A 26,799-nucleotide genomic window follows, 5' to 3' on the forward strand; every position below is an offset into this window, starting at 1 on the left:
CTTCCAAGAACAGAGGGAAAAAAATTCAATTAATAACAAAGGGGAAACATCACAAGATGTAAAACTACGAATCAACTATCATCAAAAAGGAGATGAAGGAAAACTGAAAGCCGTTGGTAAAAATATTTAGTGGCATGTAAGTGTTGATGTTCGAACCTCAAATTTTTTACTTATTCACATTAACGTGTGAATTTCTTTCTAGTCAATATGTTATTTGAAGAAATAAAAAAAAAAAATCTAATCTTCCATAAAAAAAAATCTAATCTTATATAAATATTGATACCCACTTTAGTAATTTTGCATTCAAAATCAATTTTGATCCAAATTATTCAAACAACATAAATTTATTTATAAGAATCACTTTTACATATTATATCCAAACATAAATCAATTTACATGCAAGTCATTTTTAACTCAAATCAATTATATCAAAATCAATTCTATTAACCTCAATTATCTCGACGTAGAACCAAACACACACTGAGTAGCCCACATGGGAAAAAAAGAAGATGCGACTACTTTTACAAATGTTATTATAAGCAGCGTTCTTTTGTCAAACTTTCTGTTTTGACATCATATACTTGTTAAAAATTGAAAAACTTCTTGCATAAGTAAACTACTTTCAACTGCTGGATCTTGGATCTTGTAATTCGTTATTACTCTTCCACTAGTTGACAATATGTGCTTGAGCAATAGACACAAGGAAATTGTTATATGTACATCATCGTCCTAAAGCTTATAACAATATCCCATTCAGGATTCAACTATGAATGGAAATGTATTTCACTTGAGAGATTGCAGGGAAAATGTTTCGAATGAGTATAGATTCCATCATTTTTAAAATGCTTCGCAGTGATTTTTCTACTTTGCTTTTTTAGAAAATCATGGCAACAGTTAAAATTCTTACTGTAAGGATCAAGTTCAAGACCCTTTTTTTGCATTAATATATATATTATAAAAACAACCAGAATTTGTTGGGGTCATGCTAAAAAGGAAATTAAAAACTAACTTTTAATTTTTATATTGAAAAGATACATTTTTAAGTTTTTGAAATATTAAATACACAATTTTCAATATTATATTTTTATATATTTTTTTGGTTTATTATATTTGATTTCTTAACTTATGTGTAAGTGTACAAATCAGCATTTTCCTATAACATTTTGTATAAGTGAATTATCACTTAATAACACATTTTCATGTTATCAACTTGAAAGTTACATAAATATCTCCCTTATCATGTCATCAGAATTCAGTCTCAACATAAATAAAAAAAAAAAAAAAAATCTGGAAAACTAAAATCGCGGTTAGAAACATGAGGGCTAAATTTGTGAATGAAACAATATAGAGGGACTAAAATGCATTTAACACACACAACAAATTTACATATCAATGTCATACTCTAACAACTTCATGTAAATCAAAACTTGAAATAGATAGAGGTGTCCCAATTAATAAGGAATGAAGATGTAGAATGAATTAAGCCGATAGGCAAGTAAAAAGATGATCATCGACAAGTGAGTATTGATGATGAGTGAAGGACATGGTTTTAACGTTGTCCTTAATCCTCTCATTGCTATTATTCCAATGTGAATGTGTTTGAGAGCCTTTTATGGAAGCCACCTTAGCTGCAAGTTTTTTCTCAAGTCTTCTCTTTCTAACATAATCTTCTGGAATGAACACATCCATCATATAACTTTTTCTTCTAAGTTCCAAGATGAGGTGAAACCTAATGTAAGTGAAAATTGGTAAATGTGTGTAGAGCATGTGGTGTGATGAGTGATGACAATGTACGAGGATATAAATAAAGGGGACAAGATAGTGAAATACTAGGGGCGTTTGTACCATGTTTTGAGTTAAACTGGGACCTAAATTTTGGTATTTCAGTTTGGTAGTTTTGCTCATAAAATAATGGGCCCCTTAGAGTTCCTTTTCGTGTCCAAATCAAAACTGTTCGAACTTGAACTGTACTTGCCGACTCAAGAATTAACTTATCGGTTATGCTAATAGTTTTGTTGTGAACATAGTATTTAATTAATAAAAAAAATAGTGTAAAGCATTGTACCCAAAAAAAATATATATATATATAGTGTAAGGCCCTAATTTAGTCTTTTAAGTAACATTAAAACTTTGTAAAAAAAAAAGTAACATTAAAACATTCCTAAAAAAAATAAAAAGTAACCCTAAAACATCTACAATAAAGCTACTCCAACTTCTGAATACTTGGACGGAGAGAATTGATATTTGAACAACCATTTTTATATAACTTTTGTACAATTTTCTCTCTATACTCACATTATTTTCTTATTCTCTTTCTTCCTTTTTCTCTCTCCATTATTTTTGACCAATGAAAAGAGATAACAACAAGGTTGTCCCAAAAATTGTACTAAATAATTGTTTAAATATCATTATTCTTGGACGGAACTTGCAAATATATACAACTCATTTATATATTTAAAAATTAATATAATAAGTATTCAATTCTTTTTCCTTAAAAAAAGGTATTCAATTCTTTTAATGGGGAGCACAGCAAAAAAAGAGTTATTAAATAGTTTTTATTAATAATTTTATACTACCATTATATTATGGAAATGTTAACAAGTGTCACCGAGACACACTTTAAGACATTTAAATAGTACTCACTCCGTTCCAGAATAGATGATCTAGTTGACTCCGTCACATGTACCAATATATACGCTTTATCTTTGATATCTTCAATTCTCTACTAAAAAAAATTATGAAAACTTAATATTTTAAAAATATTCATCGAGACGAATCCAACAACATCTTATATGATATTATTTATCTTTGTGAATTAGTAGAAAAATATGGTGAAAGTATGTTAAGTCAATAATGTATATTATCAAATATGTCATCTATTGAGGGACAGATGGAGTAATGTTTTATGAGAATTATTGTATTTAATGCATTGAAAATTGAAACAATTGACTTTTTTTAATGGACAATTTCTTAAAATAGAATGCTTAAAGAGTGCTCAGAGGCACTCGTTAATAAGACCCTTATATTATTATGTTCTGCCATGAGAGTAACGTATAAAATATCAACCCTAGGGTACGATCATCCATACTAATCTTATATCTCATTATGCAAAAAAAGAAACATTATTACATCTACTTTTTTAAGTGTTTGGTTTCACTTTTAGATGCTTTAGAAGTGCTTTTCAAGTTCAAAAACAATTATAGTATTATAAAATTATGTTTGACATTTTGTTTAGAAATCAATTTTAGGTACCATAAGCAAATTTACATGAAGCTACTATTTATAGTTTTTTATTTTTCTTTCTAGAATTAATTTTAAAACACATTTATAATTCAACTTGCTTTTACATAAAAATTTATGAAAACACAAATCAATTAACTCAAAATCAATTATTGTCAAAGCATAACCCAACAAACACTAAATTTTATACTTTTTTGACTTAATTACACTTTTGGTCCTTGTGTTTTGGCCTACTCACGAAATTGATCATGCCCTTTTAAAACATAACAAAACGGTCCTTCAATTATCATTTTTGTTGCATTTTTCGTCCTACCTCCTATTTTCAAACTCCATAAACGCAGAGAAATGACAGTTTTAGGCGGTTTTAGAACTACCCCTATGCTCAACCATGAAATCAACAAGGAATAAAACATGTGGGCACAAGGAATCTATTATATTCAGCACACTAACAAAAAAAAACCCTAATTTGAAACATATCTTAGAAATTAGGGTTTTCTTGGTTAGTGTGTTGAATAAAGTGGATTCTTTGTACCCACATGCTTTATTCCTTGTTTATTTCATGGTTGAGCATAGGGGGTAGGTCTAAAACTGTCATTTCTCTACGTTTTTGGAGAATAAAATGGGGGGTAGGACGAAAAATGAAACAAAAATGATAATTGAAGGACCGTTTTGTTCTGTTTTAAAAGGGCAGGACCAGTTTCGTGAGTAGGCCAAAACACGAGGACCAAAAGTGTAATTAAGCCTATTTTTTTTAGGAAACTAAATTTCATACTTAATCTTTAAATATAAAAACACACACAAAATTACATATGAGTAAAAGACAAGCATGCAATAAACTCCAATTTTTTTGGATTTCAGAACCAAATAAGACACGGAAAATTATTATCAATAACAATAAAGATACTAATGATTATTTTGCAACAATTTTATATGAAATTTGTACATGTCTTTTGAGTCTCCAAAGTCAATCTTTTACTATTAAGTTAACCCTTAGAGGGAAAAAAAAAAAGACTACTTAAGATTATATTTGGAATTACTTTACTGTTTTCATATACTCAATTTAGAGATCAAGTGTATGAATAATTGATACTTGAGAGACTTGCTTTTCTATGAAGATATACTTGAGATACTAAATTAAAGGTTTCACTATGAAAATAATAATAACGAGTTTTTTAAAAATAACTTTACATTTAAATTATCAACAAATATCTAACTTTGTTTTAACATGAGAATAGTTTTTTTTTTTAAGCAACATGAGAATAGTTTAACATGACTAAATAACCAACATAGAATAGTGACTAATTGGTTTTAACATGTGATTAATTTGAAAAAAAATAATAATGAGTTTTTTAAAAATAGCTTTACATTTAAATGATCAACAAATATCTAACTTTGTTTTTTCCTTCAAAAAAAAATCTAACTTTGTTTTAACAATGATAATAGTTTAACATGACTAATTAACCAACATAGAATAGTGACTAATTGGTTTTAACATGTGATTAATTAATTAGTCACTATTTCACCCTACAAGTCAAAGAGCCAAGATTCTTTTGTTTTTTTTTTTTGAGAGAAAGAGCCAAGATTCTTAGTCGGTAAACAAGATAATATAATCAAATCTACCTATACTATCATTGATTGATAAAAGAACACGTGTGATCCCAATCAATGGATGGATCTAAAAATTTCAAAAGTTTAGTATGTGTGAGACTCAAGTGTCAAATAATATGACAGAAAAGCAATTGGATTAACTAAAACTGGATTAAACATTTTGAAACTCTATAAAGAGGTTCAATTTAGTCACGATTGAAGTGTGATACGATTGTGAGAAAACCCTAATATTAGCTTGAGTAAAGAATTTTAGCCATTGAAACACAATAATAATAACGCCAAAATGAAAGTGAAGCATCATGGTTGCTTACTTATTTGGGTAAGTGAGGGCATTACAAACGCGGTATCATCAAAATTAAGAAACGATGCATTGTGATTCAATTCAATTCAATTCAATGTGCTTGGTATATATCTATTCATATAACCAATGGATTGTTGACTGCTGTTTCTTTATTGTTCCATTATATACAATTTTCCCATTTCAATGTTGTGACTTACGTGCCTGGTGAATCTTATGAGTTACTTCTTGTTCGGTAGTTTAAGAAAATGACAATAATCGTTACATAAGTTGAGAAGTTAATGTTTGAATCTCATCATCAGTGGCGGATCTTGAACTTTTTTTCTGGGGGTGCCAAATATTTTTAGAATATATATATATATCAGTTTTAAAATATTAGTGAAATAATGAATTAGCCTAGTGGTTTATTTTCCTGAAACAACTATAGGGAACGGTGGTTCGATTCCCATTAGGACCTCTTTTTTTGAGTAAAGTATTAATAATACAATTGAAAATATAAAAAAAAACAGCTAACGAGGATCGAACCCACACGCAGCTGGGGGGTTTCGAAACTCACCAATCCACTGCAAAAACAATACTCCGTTTGAATTATCATGCATAATATGATAATTATAGTAAAGTTAGGGGATGCAGTGGCACCTGCCGGTCCCCACCAAGATCCGCCACTGCTCATCATCGTATTTAATTTAACAGTTTCGATATTTTTATCAATTGAATTAGAATTTATACAAATAAGTTAATTCCTTTCCTCTGTTTTCTATTATTTTATATTATTATCTCAACCATAATTTACTTTTTTTTTTTAAGAAGCTAAAATAAAATTATATAGAACCAAACGATTTTATTTTCTCTCTACAAAGAGTGCTGGAGAAAATAAAGAGAAAAATATTGTTACATCAAATAAAGGTATAAAACACCATAAGAAAGCAAAGAGAACCATTACATGTATAAAAGGGGATTAAACCACCAAATCGTTCTTGATTAGAAGGTCTGATTAAAATCATTTTAAATACAAGTAAGCATATCGAAATGGTAAGTTTGTTCCGCAACGGAAGAAAAAAATGGTATTGATTTTTTTCTTTGGACAAGAAAATGGTATTAATTTTTATGACCAAAATAGTATTATTTTTTTTTTTTCAGGTAGTCTATTGGTTAGAATTTACGGTGAATAAGTGGGATGTCCGAAGTTCGAACTCCGGCCCTGCATATAATAATGCATTATTCTATCATCTAAGCTATGCTCACGGCACATAGTATTTTTATTTTACTTGGACTTCCAAAGTGTTCCAAACCAGGAATACGTTATGACGCACGAGAAAATGTAAGCAAGGTGCGTAGCGGACACTTTTCAATTATGTGTGCCGTAAAAATCATCATATTTGTATATTTGGATAATTTACAATCCATCTCTAAATTTACATTCTTTCAAAAAAGATAAAAAAAAAAACTCTCATATTTACATAAAGTTTTTGGTAAAAGAAATAAAATTTACATAAAGTTGACTAACGCTAAAATATCGTCATGCTATATTGATAGGTTTCACTATGACTACTAAGGATAAGCTAAGAGAATCACTAGGAATTTGCTGTAAAATTGTCACTGAAATAAATTGCAGAAAGGAAGACAAATTATAGAAAATAATTCTCAATTCATTATTTAGGGTTGTGGCCAATAGCCTACAATATATAGTAGTGACACACATAAAAGAGTTACTTGTAGGGGCCTACTGTTACGGCCCATACTACTTAGTTATAAAACCCTTAAGCCACAAAGGCTTCTTGGTCTTCCTTTTGCTATCTGAACCCACGTGCCTATCATATATTATCATCATAAAATATTAAGCGTGTGTTTGGTTCCACAGTGACAAAAATTGATTTTAGTAGAATTAATTTTGTAGAATTGATTTTAGTTAAAAGTGAGTTGAATGTAAAGTGATTTAAGTTTGGATGTTTTAAGAACAAAAGTGATTTACATTAAAGATGGTGTTTGGATAGCTTGAATCAAAATTGCTTTTAGGTGTGTAAATTACCAAAATGGGTTTTATTATGTGTGTGTGTATATATATATATATATATATATATATATTTATATTTACATATTTCTCCTTTACTTATTTTTGATAAAATTGACATTAAAAGTACTAAATTTGCACAATTATTAAAAACGAAGTATTCAAATAAAACAAGGGAATACATGTGTATTTTTATTACATACTCATGTTTATTTTTTTATTTTTTTTTACGTATGTTTTTTATAATTTTCTGCTTTTGATTTTTTTTATTTTTATATATTTATAGTTATTTTGCTTTAATTTATTAAATGAAATGGGCGATCCACATGACTCCTTAAATAAGGAAAAACGACGAGGGACAACACCTCAAGATGACAAGCCACAGTTATTTTTTACTTATGGTTTTATTAAAGAGGGCAAAATTGAGAAATTGTCAATGATTGTTTGAGAATCGATTGAAGGAACAGTAAAAGTTAGAAAATGCTGCTTCACCTAAAATCAATTCCAAGATTAAGAATCAATTCCCAAGCTGAGATCAAAACACCCTCAATTTCATTCCCAAGCCAGTTATCACAATTGCAACAAGTGTGATCTAATATAGACAAAGCTTTTTATTTTTAGAGAAAAACAATCATATAAAAGTTATGAGAACGCGGGACAATAATACCATATAAGTGTAGTCATTCTATATAAATATGTAAGTATCTATTAACAGTGCAATATTGTCCCTGAAGCTCGATCATTATTGAATTAGATCGACCAAGATTGCAAGTAAAATTGTGCATAAAACAACCTCTCTACAAGCAGAGATGCCATATGGAAGACCAATAAATGTTTGAAAATTAAAATTCAAAACTCGGGACTTCAAGGTTACTTGAAAGGAATTAACAGCTAATGAAAACAAGAGGGAAACTTATAGAAATAGAAATAAATAACAATATCAATATCATTAGACATAGTTGTTTTGACAGATGTCATAAAACATAGGTAGTAACTAACTACAGAAAAATAACACAAGACCGTGAATATCCATCTGCACATATTTGTCGTGGCCCAAACGTGAAACTTCTCTACTCTCCTACGTTTGCCAAACAAAATCCACCCTGTCAAGTTACTTAATTACCACCACTACTTTGTTATTTCCAAATTCCAACAAGGAACCATTCATTATAGTACCATGTTTCCTCTTTTCTTAGTTGCTATATATATTCAATTCTAAATCATCATAATATTCATTCACCTACCCTTGTCATAACTAAGTTTTCAGGTTGCACTGTGTATATATCCACAGAACAAGTCATGGGAGAATCAGAAGGTTCCAGCATCAACAAAACTGAATCACCACAGCTACAGTCTCTTCTGGACCCTGTTCCTGAAGAGCTTTCCCCTGTTGTGGAAAAGGATTCAGAAACTCTAAGCACGATCAGTATCAGTCAGGAGCCTAATCAGCAGGCCATCTCAACACTTGATGATCAGAGTATTTCTCTCACTTTTCTCTTTGTTTTTTTTTTTTTTTTTGTCTTTTTAGAGATTAGAACGCACAAGTTATTTTATGTTTGTTTATTGTAATAAAATTACTTCTTAAAAAATTTAATTATAAAAGACTAATAAAAAAATACCTTTGTATTTGAAGCAGTTTCTAGATTTTTTTTTTTTTTTTTTTTCGGACTCTCGATTTTTTATTTTTTAAATTGTAACAAACAAATGAATTTTTTTTAAAAAGATGGTTTGTATTAATAAAAAAAAAAATGTAACAAAGGAGCTCGTGACATAGAACAGATAATTCTATTTTGTCAAAATTGTTTAGGTCACTGCATGAGATTTTGTATGCTACTTTGATTCATTCAACTCATCGTATTTTTCATACAGAGGTTGCAGATGATCATGCTGATAATAAGGAAACAGGGGACCATGATGATAAAAAGGATGCTAAGGACTCAACTGACAGAGGTTATTTTCTATAAAAAGTAGTATAAAGATATTGTATGCTTATATAGATATATTGTAACTATTTTCTTTTTGTTCCATTAGATGCTGGGCTTGCAAAAATTGTAGCAGAGAAAAGATTGGCTTTAATTAAAGCATGGGAAGAAAGTGAAAAGACAAAGGCAGAAAATAGGCAAGGACCCATCTTATAGATTTATGACTATCTTACTCAAATAAAATATAAAGGGTTAATAGGTCTTTAACCTCCTGTAATATAGATCATTTTCGGTTTTTCCCCTGTAAAATATATTTTTTTTATTTACCCCCTGTAAAATTTTATTGTTTTGATTTAACCCCCTAATAGGCCAAATAAAAACGAAAATTTCTTAAAAAAAAAAAAACAAAATTGGTTTTTGTTTGGCCTATTAGGGGGGTAAATCAAAACAATAAAATTTTATAAAGGGGTAAATCAAAAAAATATTTTATAGGAGGGAAATCGGAAATGACCTATATTACAGGAGGTAAAGACCTATTAACCCAAATATAAATTATTCAAGAGCTTGATGAAATGGTCACACAGGGCATACAAGAAGCAATCTTCTGTTGGATTATGGGAGGAAAGCAAGAAATCATCTATAGAGGCACAACTCAAGAAATTTGAGGTGATTATTATTTCTTTTTGTTGTAAATTAGGTATCTTCGCGCACAATTGTATAGACAAATCTCTCGAGTCTTGTGGAACTCAAATGTGTGACAAATTCCTCCCAAAAGTTTTACCGTTGTTAAATGCTCAAGCTCGGCTCGGGATCAAACCCTAAACCTTGGTTAGATTAGAAGAGATGCGAGTCATTTCATCTAAGCGCTCTTGGGTCCCGTAATACTCATTTAATTCATCAATGTGACTTGCTTTTATTTTCAAATATCAGTTGTTTCCCTCATTTGTAACTTACAAAATTGTTTTAATTAATAGGAAAATTTGGAAAGAAAGAAAGTTGAGTATGTTTCAAAAATGAAAAATGAACTAGCTGAAATCCATCAATATGCTGAAGAGAAAAGAGCAATAGTTGAGGCTCAAAAAAGGGAAGAATGTCTTGAACTAGAGGAAACAGCTGCAAAGTTTCGTAGTCGTGGAGTTGCACCAAAGAAATTGTTTGGATGCTTTAGTGCTTAAGTTTTTTTTAAGCCAAATAAGAAGAATTGAATTCTTGATGGATTGGTTTTACATGATGTTCAATTATGTATACTTTTAAAAGTGTGGTTTTGTTCTTATATGTATTGTTTGAGTTAACAAAGAATTCCACATTTGATAATCAATAACATTTACTACTTTCCCTTTAATTGTATCATTAAGGGAACAATACCACCTGCAACTCAAACAAACATAGACTAGCAAGACATTGGCCATAAATTGGATCAAATTAATATAACAATGAACAATGCAAATTAATTACAAGTAGATTGCTAAACTTTTTCAGCATCACAATTCTCAATTAATAGATCCTATTAATTAATTAACTTTTGTTGTAAGTAATAGATGCATTTGATGGATTGAATGGATGATAGAGAAATAGTTTATTTCACCACCCTTATTCTACACCTAATTGCTACTCTCGTGAGATTGGATTGAAGGGAGTATACAGGGACGAATTAAAAAATATATATTAAGGGCGGCTAAAATTTAGCACATAATTCATCTGTCCTTAAATATAAGACCGGCTAAATTTCTAGATACATTTACTATTCATTTTTCAAATATACCCTATTAATATTATCAATTTGTCTTAGAATATGAAAAACAACATTGAATGCATTTTGTATATATAAAGTGTAATTTAACCACATTTTTTTTTTTACCGAAACAAAGTTAACTATTATCATTAATCAACCAATGGCAATGTTCAATACAAGAAGGATAAAAATCAAAAATACGGTGACTAACCGCACTTATTTTAGAGAAATTTATTAGTGGTCCTTGGGTTCTTCGGCAGCAGTGTTACTACTACCTCCTCTGTTCTTTTTTTTTTTTTTTTGTAGAGACCTCCGTTCTTTTTTTACCGTTACCTTTTAACATTTTACATAAATTAAGACAATCAATAAATATTATTACATTTATGGAGGTTCATTGGCAGTCCATACCTGATTACATTGTTTGGTTCTATGTAGTATCTCATCGCAAATTAATAGCTCAAGTTGAGGGAGAACCACCTAGGCAAGAAAATGTCAAGGTTATGATAGACGAGGAGCATGAGAGTGAAACTTTGGATACATTTCAGCTAGTATAAAGGGTTAGGACCATGACTTTGTATGGCACAGCAAATGGCACCACTTACGATGATCTATATAGTACTTTGGAGCATATTTCTGAAGAAGCAGAGTTGGTCGCTTAGTATCTAGTCTCGTATAGGAGAAGGGTATTCTAACGACTTCATTTGTATTGTATTTTTTCTTGTATTTTTGTCATCATTAATGTATATCGCAAGTTCACAACAATTACTATTTTGAATGTGTACGAATATTGACGTGATGAATGAAATACACAAAAATTTTATGTCGTTTCAATGTTGAATGAATTTAATGTGATCAATGTTGATTGTGTTGTCTTTGAATGTTTTTAAGTGTATTTGAATGTGTTATAGCAATGCATTGTTTGGAGTTAAATTTTGGTTAAGCCAAGTTTATGTCGGTGTAATTTTGTAAAAAAATAAATAAATAAAAAGTGATCGTGGTGTTTTGGCCCATGACCCTTTTGTTTATAAAATAGATAAATTAATAAAGGATTTGGGGTTGCCCTTTTAATTGTTGTTCTTCTACGATCTCACTCACGCACGCACGTTCCCAGCTTTTGCAATTCTCCATTCCGACCTTAGCTAGGTACTTTTGTTTTGATTGATTTCTTTCTCGTTAATTAATTGTCATGTTTTTTTTACTTGTTAGTTAATTTTTATTTTTAATGTAAACTCCATTCATTTATTTTCCTTTTTGCAATTTAGTGTGATCGGCCATGAAAAGAAAAAAGGGTTCAATTACCCCACCAAGGGCTACTATCCAAAGATGCAGCAATAAATCAAAATGTCAACAACTTTGCCCTTACTTTGATAATCTTCCATCTCACTTAACTACCCACATTCTTCTTCAACTTCCCATTAAGTCTCTTCTCATGTGTAGATGTGTGTGCAAAACTTGGAATACACTTATTTCAGAACCACATTTTGCTAAATTGCAATTTGAGCGAGCACCAGTTAGTTTCGTGATTCGAAATTTAGACAATATAGGAGTGTCAAGAAACCTATACCTTCTTGAGTGCGAAGCTGAAAAGTTTGAGATTGGAAGCAACAATCATGTGAAGCTTGACCCTATATTCGAGCTTCCTCTTTGTAATGACATATCATCTAGGGACAAAAATGACGCCAAATTATATAAGGTGATAAAAAATAAATCCAAGGAACGTTATATTACTTGCACCTCAAGTAGGGACAAGTTTGGCATTGTGAATTCTTGCAATGGCTTGCTTTGTTTATCTGAAACATCTATCGGAAGCCCTTTAGTGATTTGCAACCCAGTAACGAGGGAATTCACAATACTTCCTGAACTTACTACGACTTCTGACTGGTTTAACAGTGCTCGGGTACAAGCTGGTTTTAGTTTCCAACCCAAAACTAATGAATATAAGGTGATCATAATATGGAACAAATATGTTAGACGAGACAATCGTTTGGTGTTTGAGCGTGTAGTGCTCGAGATACACACGCTCGGAACACCATCATGGAGAAATGTTGAAGTGGATCCTCAAATTTCTTTTTTGAAGCTTTTGAATCCAACATGTGTGAATGGCGCACTTCATTGGATTATATTTGAAGCTTGGCAACAAAAGTCAATATTGTGTTTCAATTTTGAAAGTGAGAGGTTGCAGTCGTTTCCTTCTCCTCCACATGTGTTTGGAAATCATGATAATGGATTTCCCCATAGCATGCCTATTAGATTGGGAGAATTGAAGGGATTTCTTTACATTTGTCATAGATCGTCTCTCGAGAATGTTACAATGTGGGTTATGAATGAATATGGCATTGGAGAATCATGGACTATTGTTTACAACATTGATACTTCGCTCTTGTACATTCCGGGCACTTGTGTGGGCTATCCTTATCCGTGGCGTTGTAGTTTTTATTGGCTGTCTAAACACCACGAACCTGAGAAACATGGGTTCAAAGTTTTTCGAATTCAAGGGACAACAGAAGTTGAAGTAATTGAATATATTCAAAGTCTAATATCATTGAACGATGTCGTGAAAGGAGACAATGTTGAAGCGTTGAACACCCACTCATGGTACGAATGTAATATTTTATTTTGATTGAGTAAATGAATATGATTTTCTTTTAGAAATTACAATTTGACTCATAAGACAAAGATTCAACGGGACATATGTGAATTTCTTACGTTGTTGTCTATGTTTTGATTTCCACTTTTGTGAACAACCATGCTCTATTTTTGTGTTGTTTTAATTTGTTATAATTTTAGTCCGTTTTCGTTGCCTTTAATTACATATTAGCTTTGACAATTGTAAAAATACATGTTGACTCAATTATTTGTTGGAAAATGTTGTCAATAATCGCTCGTTTCAACACATTATTTCTAACACCAATTCTCTTATTTTGTTAAATGCACATGGGTCCCACCACTATATGCGAGACTTGTTTTCAAAGTGGTAGGTCCTATACGTATTTCACCAATAAGAGAGTGTATGTTAGAAAGAGTGTTAAAATGAGTGTTGTTGACATTACTCCTATTTATTAATAATTACATCTTATAAATTTCTCTTAGAAATGTAACTTGGTCTAACACAACTCTACAAAACCGGCTTAAGATGTTATAATTGTTTTCACATATAAACACTTGTTGAGGCCATCTTTTATCCGATGTAGAACTCTTTAGCAAATTCCTTTATACTTTTTGGGTTGATGGACGAGCAGGAAATGGATAGTTCTTGGTTTTGGATCTTCATGGTTTGTTTAGTTGTAGATAGTTTCTCAAGACTATTCTATCCCCTACAAATTGCAGTTATAGCAAATTTTACTTAACCATTGTTCCTTAATTTTGTTTTAATTTTTTGTAGGTGGGAAAACGATATTACATGTGGAGAAAATGAAGTTCTTTCCATATATCAACATATTGTTTGAGACTTGGAAAGTACACGTTCTTCACCTGCACTTGATGGTGAAGAATTTGGTGAAGAGCCTGCTTCCTAATAAGAGTATGTTTGTTTTCACATTGGAAGCCTTTGATGAAGAATATATGAATTTCTATACAACAGGCAGGGTTAGGTTATGCTAGATCACAATTGATAAGCAGCTTATTGTGCTAGTTTCTCAGACAAAAAATCTTATTGCAAATGAATCAGTGTTGTTGTAAGAGATAAAAGTCACTATACTATCTTGGCATTCTTTTAATCATTACAACTGTGTTTAACAAGAAAACATTGATCAATTATTTTGATGCATAGTTTGAAGTTATTTGTTGGCTCTGTCTCTGGATAATCACAAAGTTTGGATATTGAATTTTAGTCTAAAAAAATTGGATATTGGATACAATTAAGTTAATTCTTGTGTGGCTCTATTTATTTTTTATTGAGAAATGAATAATTATATTCTAAAACACGTAATCTGAATTCCTATTTTTGTGCATTTTGAAAGGAAGCAATTAGATTTTCCTCTATTCTAAGAACAAATATTTTTTGAATTACCCATGCTTGAATCTCTTGATTGGAACAATTTGTAAGTAAGGTCTTTCTTACTTTTCGGTCGAACTCTAAATTAACAAAGGTTAAGACAAAAAATAAATTGTTGACGAGGGATTAGCACAAATTTAATGCATCAATGTGCCTATTTTTCTTTTCGCAAAATTGCTCTCAATTTTCGGTACAAACTGAGTTTTCTTTTTTCATGTCATTTTTTTTTTTTGGTACAAATGTCATTTTATATATATGCAAACATATAAAAAAAAAAATTAAATTGTTATCTGAAATTAAGTTAAGAAACCACAAGATTAATTTGCCTTTTCTTTTCAAATATCAGTTGTTACACTCAAGTGTTGCTCAATTTTGTTTAAATTGACAGGAAACTTTGGAAATAGCTGAAGTCAATCAATATGCTGGAGAATTTTTTGAGCAGGAAACATCTGCTAAGTTTCGTAGCCGTGGAGTTGCACCAAAGAATTTTTTTTCAAGCTTTTTCTATTAAATTTTAAACCAAATAAGGACTGAATTCTTGATGGATTGGTTACGCGATGTTCAACTCTGTATATACTCTGAAGAGCCTAAGACCATCAAGCTGCAAAATCAGATAACATAATGATCTGCAAGTTGATAGGATGTCACTTTGTTGGGGTCTACGAATAGTCTATTTCTCATTATGAGGGACTAAAAACTGCATTTGTAAACATTTCCTCTTTCTTAATTTGAAGGACTTAAAATATGTTTAATCCGTCCCAAGTCCAACAGAGGAGAGATAACATATTTAACCCTGGTTACTAATTAACTGAATTACTTTCTTTTGGTAATTTTAAGACATAGGCACAATGCAAAATTATGTGCGTATAAAATTCAAAATTATGTGCGTATATAATCATTTCATACATGTGTTCAATAAAATTACATCATTCTGAAATTCAGGACCATAATAAAATTACATGGAAGTCTTTATTCTCACCAATAGGCAACAAACAATATAATTCATTATTCATTTCCAGAAGTAGGACCTAAGAATGAGAGGGACAATGTTTTCACTCTGCTAAATGACTTAGTTGGCTAACCTGGTCCGCCATTTTCAGCCCTTGATTTAAATGATACGACCTTGAGTTTAGAAAAACCACTAGAAGAGGGGTTTTGGCCACCTTTGCCCTTTTGCTTAAGAATCTTGTTTAATCCTGGAAGGAATACCCTGAATTTGCAATGTGTCCCCCACTACGAAAAGTTGTTTCTTCAACAAAACAAATATGCACAAAACCTGAGGCAGTAAGCTAATACAATAATAAAGATACATCCTTCTGGACAATGGGAAATCTCTGTAAACACATTATCATTTTTACACCACTAAATAAACTACGAGAATTCGCCCAACACACGCTGAGTTACTTAAATCAGGAGTTGTTCAAGTTCTGAAAAAGCTCTGGAAGATGGGCGTTAGTCAGCTTGGTCCTCTTGGTGATTTCGTTCTTCTTTTTCTTAGGTTTAGGCTTGGATGAAATGCCTTCCATTTGTGCTGCACTCCTCCTCTTTGCAGTGTTAGTAGCAGGCTTCATTCCATTTTTTTGGAGATCCCTCTCTATATCAATCATATCACGAGGCAATTCAATCCCACGAAAAAGCTGTTTTAGGTCATCATCCACCTTAATGGGCACTTTAGGATCATTAGGGTAGGCAATGTCTTCCTGTGAATCAAAGTTGGACAGCAGCCAAATCTCCCTGCCACCTTTCAAAGCCTATAAACTGAAAGCTTTATGAGATCTTATTTTCATGAGAAACCAATTACATACCTAAATTTTGACTCTTAACCACCTCTAAAAAACATCACTCACCACAGCGAGTCATCTGAGTATAGATGTTGCAGATTAATAGAATTCTTTCACTTTTCAAAAAAAAAAAAAAAAATGCTAAAACAGTTCACGCTTGTATTAAGATATGAATAAGGCTAGCAACACAGTCTGACTCACACTTTCCGAAACACACTCTTTTATTGGTTAATATTTATGTTGGTCCCACTAAATGCATATGGGACCCACAAGAATCGGTGGGATTCGTGTAAATTTTAACAATAAAAGTGAGTGTTGAAAATTGTAACTACAAACAGAGGGTGCATATACAGTTGGCCTATTGCCTTGTCTCAGAGGAGCTGAGAGTTTGGGTAGGAATAATTAGTTTTCAAATTAATATTTTATTCATATTTGTTTAAGTTAAAGGGTTATTCTTTTATATGCATGGGGAGGAAAAAAGAATACCATCCATATAAAAGTAGACTCCACAAAACATGACGAATTGTAAACTCAGACAAAATTTAGAGCTTATTTGGGACAAAAAGTAGGGCTAGATTGTATCTAGGATAAATCAGGGACAGACTATATTTGGAATAAGCTGGGACAAGATTGAGGTAATAAAAAGATGAGGCCAGAATGCCTCTGGGATTTGGGGGTCCGTTTGGATTGGCTTATTTTTTAGCTTATGAAAAAATAGCTTATGTAAATAAATAAGCTTTTATGTTAATTTAAAAGTTTTCACTAACAAAAATTGTATCTTCTAAACTGTTGTTTCATAAACCACATTGACAAACTTATGAATAATAGATAAAAGCTTATTTATTTGCATAAGCTGTTTAGCATAAGCTCAAAATAAGCCTAATCCAAACGGTGACCAAAATAATCTACAACTGTCGAAACCAAACTACATCTGGGATTGTTAGGGTGAGACTAATTCTCTAGGATAGACACGGGGCCAAACTATTTCTGAGATGGGATAGGCAGTCATTTGGGATAGTTAGGGCTACACTACTTTTGGATTAGTTGATATCAAAATTTATTTGATTGTAATAGCCAGGGGATGCTGGAACCCTGGAAGAACATTGAAACAAATAACTAACTGATCCAATGCTTTTTTAACGAAGAAAAAATAATCAACGAGATGACGATGGCGGAGGTCATTGTGGATGAAACCACTTTGATATCATGGTCTATATTGAAGTTATAGGGTTAGTCTTTCGGATACAAAGGGAGGAACGGGAATACTCAGGACACTGAACTTATATTTATATTGTTGTGAATTATGAGTTGGATTGTTTTTTTCAGATGAACAGTTTCTAACAATATTTGTCTATTATAATTTGTCCCTTGCAACATCTTATTCTTATATCCATCAATTGTATTGACTATAATAACATTTGGGCTTCTTTCATAGGTATAGTGACTGCTTAGTATTTAGGAACAAATATGTCTCCCAAAAATTCATTGTGCACAAGAAAGGAATCAAGGTGGTGATATAAGAATAGTTGCTCAACAAGCTCAAGGCAATATGGGAGTTAGACATATTTCTATGATTAAAGTTCACCAATGTTCCAGAAAAATGAATATAAAAAAAAACTAACTGCTAAAACTAATTTACCTGTAAGTCCTCCATTACAGTTGGGTACGAATCCTTTAAGTCAATAACAGCAATGCCCTCGGGAAATTTGCGTATCAGGAAAAGCAGCTCTTTTTTGTCCCGAAGAGCATGTTTTGACTATAGACCAAAAGCAATGCCAAATGTCATGAGCCAAAATAATAGGTAGCATAAAAGAAGGGGATGTTACTGTCAAAGTGAACAAAATTGAAACACGAAGGTTAACATATACGCAAGAATAAAAGTTACCTTATAAGAGAATCTTTCTCCATCGTATCTTACTTTTGGATTTTTCCTCATATTGTCAAAAACATCTTTGTTAGCTTTCATGTCCACATGGCATGTTTCATTTATTTGCTCCAATGTTAAAGCCTGCCGAGTCTATTAAGCAAATACAAACACAAGCAATAAGTATGTATCCTGGCAAGGCAACATGCACATACCCATCAACCTCGAGAGAGGTCAGGGGTTGGCTGAAAAGGTTTATTAGCCACCACTCAGAATGACTATTAGGCACAGAATAGCTTACAGGTACTAACATTAAACCATATTTATACATCATATCATATATAAAAAGCACTGTAGATGTTTTCCTAAACAGCAACGTGATATAGAAATAAAACGCATATAAATTATAACCTAAGGACTTTTGAACCTAAAGTACAAGTACTTTCTGATAATATTTATAAGATGACACGGGACTATAAATTGCATGAAGGAGGTAAATGCTCCATTAATACTTATTATTATAACTGGGTTAATGGCTGATCCCTGTGAGGAAATAATATCACCAAAGTAATCCATCAAATTAGTCCAATTAAACATTATTAATTTATTATTCGGTTGAAGAAACAATTTCAGTATAGTTACCTCTTGTCATAGGAGGAATTGCAAGTGTTGACATCACATATTATCAATGATCCTCTTTAGATTGACTTATTTGAACTTATCTACTGAGCTAAGTACTAGTGAAACTGTTTGGGAGGAGCTTATGGAAACAGCTAATGATATGTTCATAAGGTGTTTTCAGCTTATTTCCATAAACTCTTCTGAATAGCTTATAAAAACAACTTATAGATTATATACTGCATTTCATTATGTTATAGAAATAGTTTACGTATAAGCACTTATATGATAAAAGCTTAGTTAAGTTTCTTATTCAAACAGGGCCGATATATATCTTAATTCTCTTCACCCGGGATTTAAAATACTGTATCAAAACCTTAATATCTAGGTTTTTGATATCTTGGCAAGCACAAAGTAATTAAAATTTCAGCTGCATAAGTATACTATTAAACCACAATTTTCTGCAACACTAAGATAAAAAAGCGGCCGCAACTTATAAAGCTTCCACTTTTGACTGTGATTGTTTTACCCAATTAAAGTTCCATCTCAAAACATATACCAAGAGCATAAAAATAGTGAAATCATAAAAATAATATCAACAAGTGGGTATTGCATATGATCATATTATTTTTTGATACCTCAAAAAGAAGATCAATAACACGCTTCATTTGAGCACCAACAGGAGCTTTACGAATACTATTAATATGTTGAAGTCTCTCCGTATCGGTCGAAAATTTGACCGGAGCAAGAGCATTTGGCACAGATGCAGATACAGCCTTGTTTGCTGCTATACTCGATAGTGTTGATTGACATTTCTCTTGCTGCTTTTTGAATCTATCTAGCTTTCCTTGCAACGCCATCTGAATTTCAAATCAAATCAATTTCTAAGGTTCATCAAAATGATCAATTCTTCTAGGTTTTCACTTTTATATGCAAAATCAATGGGGAAACAACAACATATACTAATGTACTGAAACTTAATTAGAATGATAAAAATTGAATTGTTATAATAAGTTTTGAAAACAATTCAATCAAAGAGAGGGTTATTGAAATTTGATTTTTGTGATCGGAAATGGTGAAAAGGGGAAAGTAGAAGAGAATTGAAATTTGAAGAGCGTGTTGAAATCGAGAAAGTAATAATAATAATCGGAAGAAGAATATGTATGTAGAGCGAATTAAATTTGAGAGATGAAAAGAAAGATAACCGTGATTGAGTTCGTCACAGATTTTTCGATATGGATGAAGGAATGCAGAAAAAGAAAGTCTTTGCAGTTTTTTTCCTTGTTATTCTATTTTCTTTTTTTTCCTTTCATTTTACAGGTATTTAATATTTATTTACTTTCTCTTTCAAAAAAAAAATAATATATATTTATTTACTTTCTGACTTTCTGTGAAAGAAAATTTAATTTACTCTTTTTCTTTAACGAAATATATTTCCTCCTTCCCAAATTGTATGTCGCTCTAGGGGAGAGAATTTATCCCAAATTATATGTCGTTTTACAATATCAATGCAACATTAATATTATTTTTCCTATTATAACATTAACTATTTATTACTATCTCTTCTTTCAATTCTTTCATTTATATTTTCCATATTATTTATTAAGGACAATTTTATAAAACAATTCATAATATATTTTTTCCACATAATAATTGCATTTCTTAATATGTCTGAAATGCCAAAACGTCATACAATTTAAGACGGAGAGAGTATTTTTATTCTAGAACTAGAATTCAAGCTGAACCATGGATAAAATCGGTGTAAATTAGATTATATTCACTTTTTAGACGAGTTTCAAATTATCAATGCCTCTTTTTTCCCCTTGTATTTGAAAGTATTATCTTGTCGATAAAGTTCGCATAATTAGTTAGGAAGTTGATTCACTCGCAAAATTATATATTTAATTTTCAATGTCAGCGTGAAAATTGCTTTGATTGATAATATATAACTACCTCAATTAGCATTCATCGAGTCTTGACCCTTGAAGATGTCATGACTCTGTTGAGCCTTTAGAGCTCAACTTAAAAGAAAATAGTGAATCAAAATAGAGATAAACGCAGTAGAATTTAAAATTTTATTTTCCTTCCTTGGATCTATAGAGATGATCATGAATAAGTGATAGGTATTTTACCTCGAATCGTTTCTAATTACGAGCAAAGAAAGTGCAAGGATGCCTCTATTGGTCTACGCAAACATAACTTCTCTAATGATAGATGCTAATCAAATTGAACTGAATTTCTCAATAATGTACACCATATCCTACAGTGTTATATGTTTAAGTTAAATGCATTGTTTGTTACAGTTTATCATGTTTCATAATTTAAGTAATAAATCCTAATTTTTAATTTAATCATACATTTTTACGGTGATATTTTATCAAGAGGCGTACATACATTTTTTCATGTTATTCGGGAAGAAAAATTTCATCTATATAACTCATGGTGGTCAGCATCGAAGTCCCTGATTCAGGTTTGAAGAAAATATCAAATTTTAGATTTCTCTTAGCTTAATTTGTTAAAGAAATTGAAGAGTTTTCGTACACGACAAGAAAGCATGCATATGTATGCTTAATTCATTGAATTCAAAGTTTCAACCATATTCGAGATAGATAACTACAGCCACTAAGATAAACACATATAGTTGAATAATGTTGGTGAGATCATGATGGTGTCCAAAAGTAAATAACCACTTTGAGACAATGGTCTTTTTACCTTGTTGTCCATGTGTCAAGGGGGTAAACATCCTCTCCATTTATAATTTTTTCCATTTATTGTAATTTAGAGAGAGAAAAACATAAAAAAATAAGTGATAGGTCATATTACTAAGTGAATTCCACCATCAATTTTTTTTGTCTATCTCTCTTCAAATTGCAACTAGGGGAGGGAACAGGCCATGCCGTCCGATAGAGGCCTATTTAAAGCCTAGCTCGGCCCAACTCGTTTATTAACAAGGCCAGGCTCAAGATTTTTTTATAAAGCCTATTTAATTAAATAGGCTAGACTAAGGTTTACAAAATAAGCCTATTAAGCCAGTCAGGCCGGCCTATTAAACTTTTTATGTTTAATATATCTTCCATTATTGATATCGTTGAAGTTTTTTTCTCATAAACTCAAGCCTTCATATGATTCGTTATTTAGTAGTAGATATATTGGTGTGATTAGACCTTCGTAAGATTTCATTATTTAGTATCAAATATATTCATGTGCTTTAGGCCTTCGTAACAGGCTTTTAAATAGGCTTTCAGGCTTCATCAGGCCTTTAAATAGGCCACATCAGGCCTCGAAAATGAGCCTATGACGGATAATAGGCCAGGCTCAAGCCTATAAGTTTTGAAGTAGGTCAGGCTTAGGCCTTACAAAGCCCGGCCCGGCTTAGCCTATTTCCACTCCTAATTGCAACAAATGAAAAAAGTAATAAATGGAGAGGATCTTAACCCGTTTCGGGTAAAGTAGGATCCTCTCTATTTAATACCATCTCCATTTTTTCCATTTTCATAAAGGTATAATGAAATTTGAAAAAAATTAATTGTAGAGAGATCCACTTAGTGGTAGGATCCATTATATAATTTTTTGTATATATCTTTCACCAAATGACATTCTCCATTTATTTTAAGCAAATAAAGAGTATCTTTACTCAAAGTTTTAAAATATAAGGAAAAAAATTGATCAATAAAATTAATGTATTTGATTTAAAATTTGTATTAAATACATTAAATTTTATTGACCAATTTTTACTTATATTTTAAAACAGAAGAAGTATAAAGTAAAGAAGAAAAAAACTAGAGCTTGATAATACGAGGCGCTACTAATTATGTGAACTGCTACTAATAAATATCGAGTTGGATAGATGCATGAATAACTACTTTTGTTATAATTCTAGTGTAGTTTTGATATGGTGTGAAATTTTCAATATTAATGTAATTTTTAACTTTGCTTCCATATTATTTTATTTTCTTACTGTAGTTTTGGTATGTATGTATGTATTGGAGCTCTACACCCGCATAAGTTGTGTTAGATTAGGACTCAAAAATAGATAAATAATCAAAATACACAGTAAAGCCAACATCATTGCTAGGTAGAGATCGATACTACACTCTAACTAGAGACAAAAGTAAAGCATTGAGTGAGATTAGTCCATCAATGATGATAATCGAAAAATGAATTAGATATTTTTCTTTTTTTTTCCTTGTAATAATGACTTTAAAGAAAAAAGTTTCACATTGTCAACAAACTACTGCAATGACTGTGGTTTTTATCGAACAATACAGTTATTTCTATCTTTTCAAATAACTTAAACAGATGTCATCCATATTATTTTATTTTACTTGAAATTGTATTAAAGCAATTAGTGACTAGTTACTAAAGTATTTTATACTGAAGGCCATGTATTTAATAAGGGTGATGATAGGTAGACCACTTTATGTGGCAATCCCACCTTATACACCTCTTGTGGCACAATTTAACTTAAAATAATAAAAAATGAATTCTCTCTCTTGAGTGCCTTTCCCCTTCTCTTTCTTCTCCCTCTCTCTTTACCACCACCACAGTCCACAACAACCAGCGCCGACGCCGGAACTAATAAAACTCAAATCCTGCCGTCACCTCCGCCGACCGTGGTTCCTCCTTCCTTCACCGGCCGTGGCACGTCTTCTCCACACAAAAAAAAAAACATTCATAAAAAAAAAGGACATAAAAAAATTATGCAAATTTCTCCTTTCGATGGCCAAGAAGTAGATGCTTCATCTCTTGGATGGGCTATGTCAGCAGTTTCATCTAGAGCATTCAAGTTACATGGTAACAAGCAATCGAATGGGGTAAACTTTGACATTCCCATGATGCTCCCTCTAATTGACATGTGTAATAATAGTTTCAATCCAAATGCTAGAATTGTTCAGGAACAAGAAAGTAGCACAAAGATGTGGGTGAAGGCATGTTATTTCATACTCTTTCCTTAATGACTCCTCTCCCAGACACATACACTCACACGTCAAATTCTGAGGAATTTTCTTTTTAGAAACAACTATACTTTGGATTTTTCTTTGCTGAGGAATTCAATCTTTGCCATAGGTTGTGGCTGAGAAAGCAATCAAGGAAGACGACCCTTTATTACTTTGGTATGGATGTTTAAGCAATGATCTTTTCCTTCTTGATTATGGATAGGAGAAAACAAAGATACCCTTGGAAAACGAGCAGTATTGTCGGAGATGGAAGTGCGGCGGATGATTTGAGATGAAAGGGGAAGTTTGAGAGAGGGGATGGTCTCTGAATGAATCAGAAAAACAAAATTAAAAATGGGTAAATTTACAAAAATGTCCCTGCCACATAGGGGTGGTACAAGAGTGGTACAAAAAAGATATATCTACCAATATTTACTCATTTAATAATCAATTCACATCATGTACGTACCCACACACATGCACACGCATTCACAAAACACACACACGCATATACACACACATATACATACATATAACATACATGTGTGTGTGTAACACACTAAATTCATGATTTGCATATCTCATTTCCTTAAAAAAAAAAAAAAAAAAAAAGATTTGCATATCTCATGGATGTCCCTACCATGTGAATGCAAGTTAAATCAAATGTATGTATAGTCCTACACTCCTAGCTCTTTACAAGAAAATGTATCGTCCAAGCCATGATAGCAATTTTCACCATAATATTATTTTAAGTGATTTGGTGTATGTTTGAAATAACACTGAATTTAAAAATTTATGGTAATATCGTAATTTTGTTTTGACACTATCATTATTTTGTTGGCAGCCGGTGGAATATTGTGAAGCAGGGAGGTTGTTTAGGAGTTGCCACATGATTGCTACTTTTTTCTTCTAGTCAAGTAACTTATTTTTTATGACGTAACAACTTCTTAGTGGTAGTCAATGTGTATCATATCAATTGTATGATGATTTTGGAACAACTTTGCACATTTTGTGCTAGTTTGTTGAAAATAAAAAGAGGTTTGGATGCATTCTCCTCTAAAAGAAAAGGTTGGATACATTGATTAGTAGAGAGAGAGAGAGAGAAAAGAGAGGTTAGATGCATTGGATCTTATGTAATAATATTCAACGAATATGCTATAATAGCAGCAGTCGGGTTACATCATATGTTGTGTGTTGTGGCCCTTAATCCTTTGACAAAATTTCATTTCTCTAATAGTTTGATACATGCCATTTGAAATATGCAACATCGTAATTAATGTCTATGTGTTACTTCTTGTTAACTTTTTAATCATCGTGACCGATTAAAATTAGACCATGGACTTGCTTTCAGGGAGGATTTTACGGTCTTTAATTTTTTGGTTTGTTTCACTATCAAGATAATTGTATATCAAAAGTTAGTAAGGTGGATAAAGTTGTTTTAGGGAAAGATATTTGAAAACTTCATCACATAATTAAAAAACTTCATTGGCTCCATCCATTAATACTTCATCGTACACACAATACACACAGCAAAATACAGTAATTATAAACCCCAAGCAAAGCCAAAGTAGCTACCTAAATGAAGTTTTAGCAAAAAAACTTCAACTTATTGAAAGAACACACCATTGATCACATACACATTTCAATACACACCGGTCTGGTTTAGTGACATCTCAATATGAGGAGCTCCAAGAGGACAGAAAACAACTTTATAGTTAGATCCAGCAGGACAAGTGAAAGTACTTGTTGGATCATCTTGAGGGTAACTGTATGAATCATGACACCTATCCTTAAAAAACCTTGAGAATTTAGTGGGCCCACAGCTTCCTTGGCCATTAGTGCAACAATATTCATTGGTCTTAAAAACAGTACAAGGGTTGTTACAGCCACCTTGAGTCCTCAATTCGTTAGGGCACTGTCCGTTGATATCGGCAGTGCAACTGATTTTATGACATCCACCGTTAAGAGGGAAGAAATCCATTGGGATATTGAAACCATCGACAAGAGAGATGTCGTAGAAATCTTGATTTCCGAATTGGTTTAACGCATATTCGGCTAATGTGTTTGGTGGGACACCCCAACCGGTACATTGGAGTCCACCGGTGCAGTCTCCTGTTTGGCAACGGCCACGACCGCTGCCATCAAAGTTGCAACCGGTACGACCCCAAATACGAGCCATGGCGGTACCAGGATTAACCCAGAGGTTCCATGTTTGACCGCGGTCGAGGCGGCGACCACCACCTGGGCTAGCAGCTGCCCAAACGGTGTAAGGGCAATTGTTGACGATCTCAAAGTTGGCTGCTTGTGAAGGAGTGAGGGTGAGTAGTAGGGAGCATAGTGTGAATGTGAGGATTGATAAGAAAGTCATTTTGTTATATGGATATTGGATGTATGCTAGTTTAGGTTTATATAGCCAATTTTGAGTAAGGATGGGACTCGGCGGCCATCACATTTGGGCAATTATAATATTCATTTTTTCCCGTCACTTTCTCACTAGTGCTTAAAATCATGAACTTTAGTCAATAATCAATATCTTAGATAGGTAGATACTTGACTATTTTGTTGTTATATAGAGTTTAATACATAGCTATTATTATTATTTATTTTTTTAATGTCATAGCTACTTACTTGAAAGTTGAAACATTGTAAATTCTTACATAAAAGTCTTCTTTAGGTGTTCTTTAAGGATTCATAATTAAAAAAATATTATTTAAACAAGTTAAATAGTTCACAATACACCAAATACATAAATTTTGTAAAAACTTATCATTTTAGGTGATTAAAAAGTGTTATG

General features: G+C 31.8%; 4 protein-coding genes across 5 annotated transcripts; 2 read left to right on the plus strand and 2 right to left on the minus strand.

Moving 5' to 3' along the window:
• Nucleotides 1-8,172: 8,172 nt before the first annotated feature.
• Nucleotides 8,173-10,421, plus strand: LOC11443068 (remorin 1.4). Of its 2 annotated transcripts, none has more exons than XM_003611073.4 (5): nucleotides 8,173-8,634; nucleotides 9,027-9,107; nucleotides 9,189-9,276; nucleotides 9,664-9,745; nucleotides 10,054-10,421. In XM_003611073.4, exons 1-5 carry the CDS (start codon nucleotides 8,457-8,459, stop codon nucleotides 10,252-10,254), a joined length of 630 nt encoding a protein of 209 aa, XP_003611121.1. In that variant the 5' UTR covers nucleotides 8,173-8,456; the 3' UTR covers nucleotides 10,255-10,421. The 2 variants fall into 2 exon arrangements, with proteins under 2 accessions (XP_003611121.1, XP_039690023.1); XM_039834089.1 differs by having other exon boundaries at nucleotides 8,175-8,589.
• A 1,663-nt stretch (nucleotides 10,422-12,084) lies between these two features.
• On the plus strand, nucleotides 12,085-14,288 carry LOC11442403 (F-box protein At3g07870). Its single transcript, XM_024784659.2, has 2 exons — nucleotides 12,085-13,406; nucleotides 14,194-14,288. The coding sequence occupies exons 1-2, from the start codon at nucleotides 12,085-12,087 to the stop codon at nucleotides 14,255-14,257; spliced, it is 1,386 nt and encodes a 461-aa protein (XP_024640427.1). The 3' UTR covers nucleotides 14,258-14,288.
• A 1,378-nt stretch (nucleotides 14,289-15,666) lies between these two features.
• On the minus strand, nucleotides 15,667-20,361 carry LOC11443092 (transcription initiation factor IIE subunit beta). The gene is made up of 5 exons (XM_024784012.2): nucleotides 20,274-20,361; nucleotides 19,707-19,928; nucleotides 18,472-18,603; nucleotides 18,226-18,342; nucleotides 15,667-16,556 (listed from the first exon to the last, which is right to left on the minus strand). Exons 2-5 carry the CDS (start codon nucleotides 19,926-19,928, stop codon nucleotides 16,215-16,217), a joined length of 813 nt encoding a protein of 270 aa, XP_024639780.1. The 5' UTR covers nucleotides 20,274-20,361; the 3' UTR covers nucleotides 15,667-16,214.
• Nucleotides 20,362-25,465: 5,104 nt separating this feature from the next.
• Nucleotides 25,466-26,401, minus strand: LOC25494521 (thaumatin-like protein 1). Its single transcript, XM_013597958.3, has one exon. It carries the CDS (start codon nucleotides 26,371-26,373, stop codon nucleotides 25,648-25,650), a length of 726 nt encoding a protein of 241 aa, XP_013453412.1. The 5' UTR covers nucleotides 26,374-26,401; the 3' UTR covers nucleotides 25,466-25,647.
• Between the last annotated feature and the right edge of the window lie 398 nt (nucleotides 26,402-26,799).

The sequence above is a fragment of the Medicago truncatula genome, chromosome 5, assembly GCF_003473485.1.
Source record: "Medicago truncatula cultivar Jemalong A17 chromosome 5, MtrunA17r5.0-ANR, whole genome shotgun sequence".
In the NCBI taxonomy this organism is placed as follows: Eukaryota; Viridiplantae; Streptophyta; class Magnoliopsida; order Fabales; family Fabaceae; genus Medicago; species Medicago truncatula.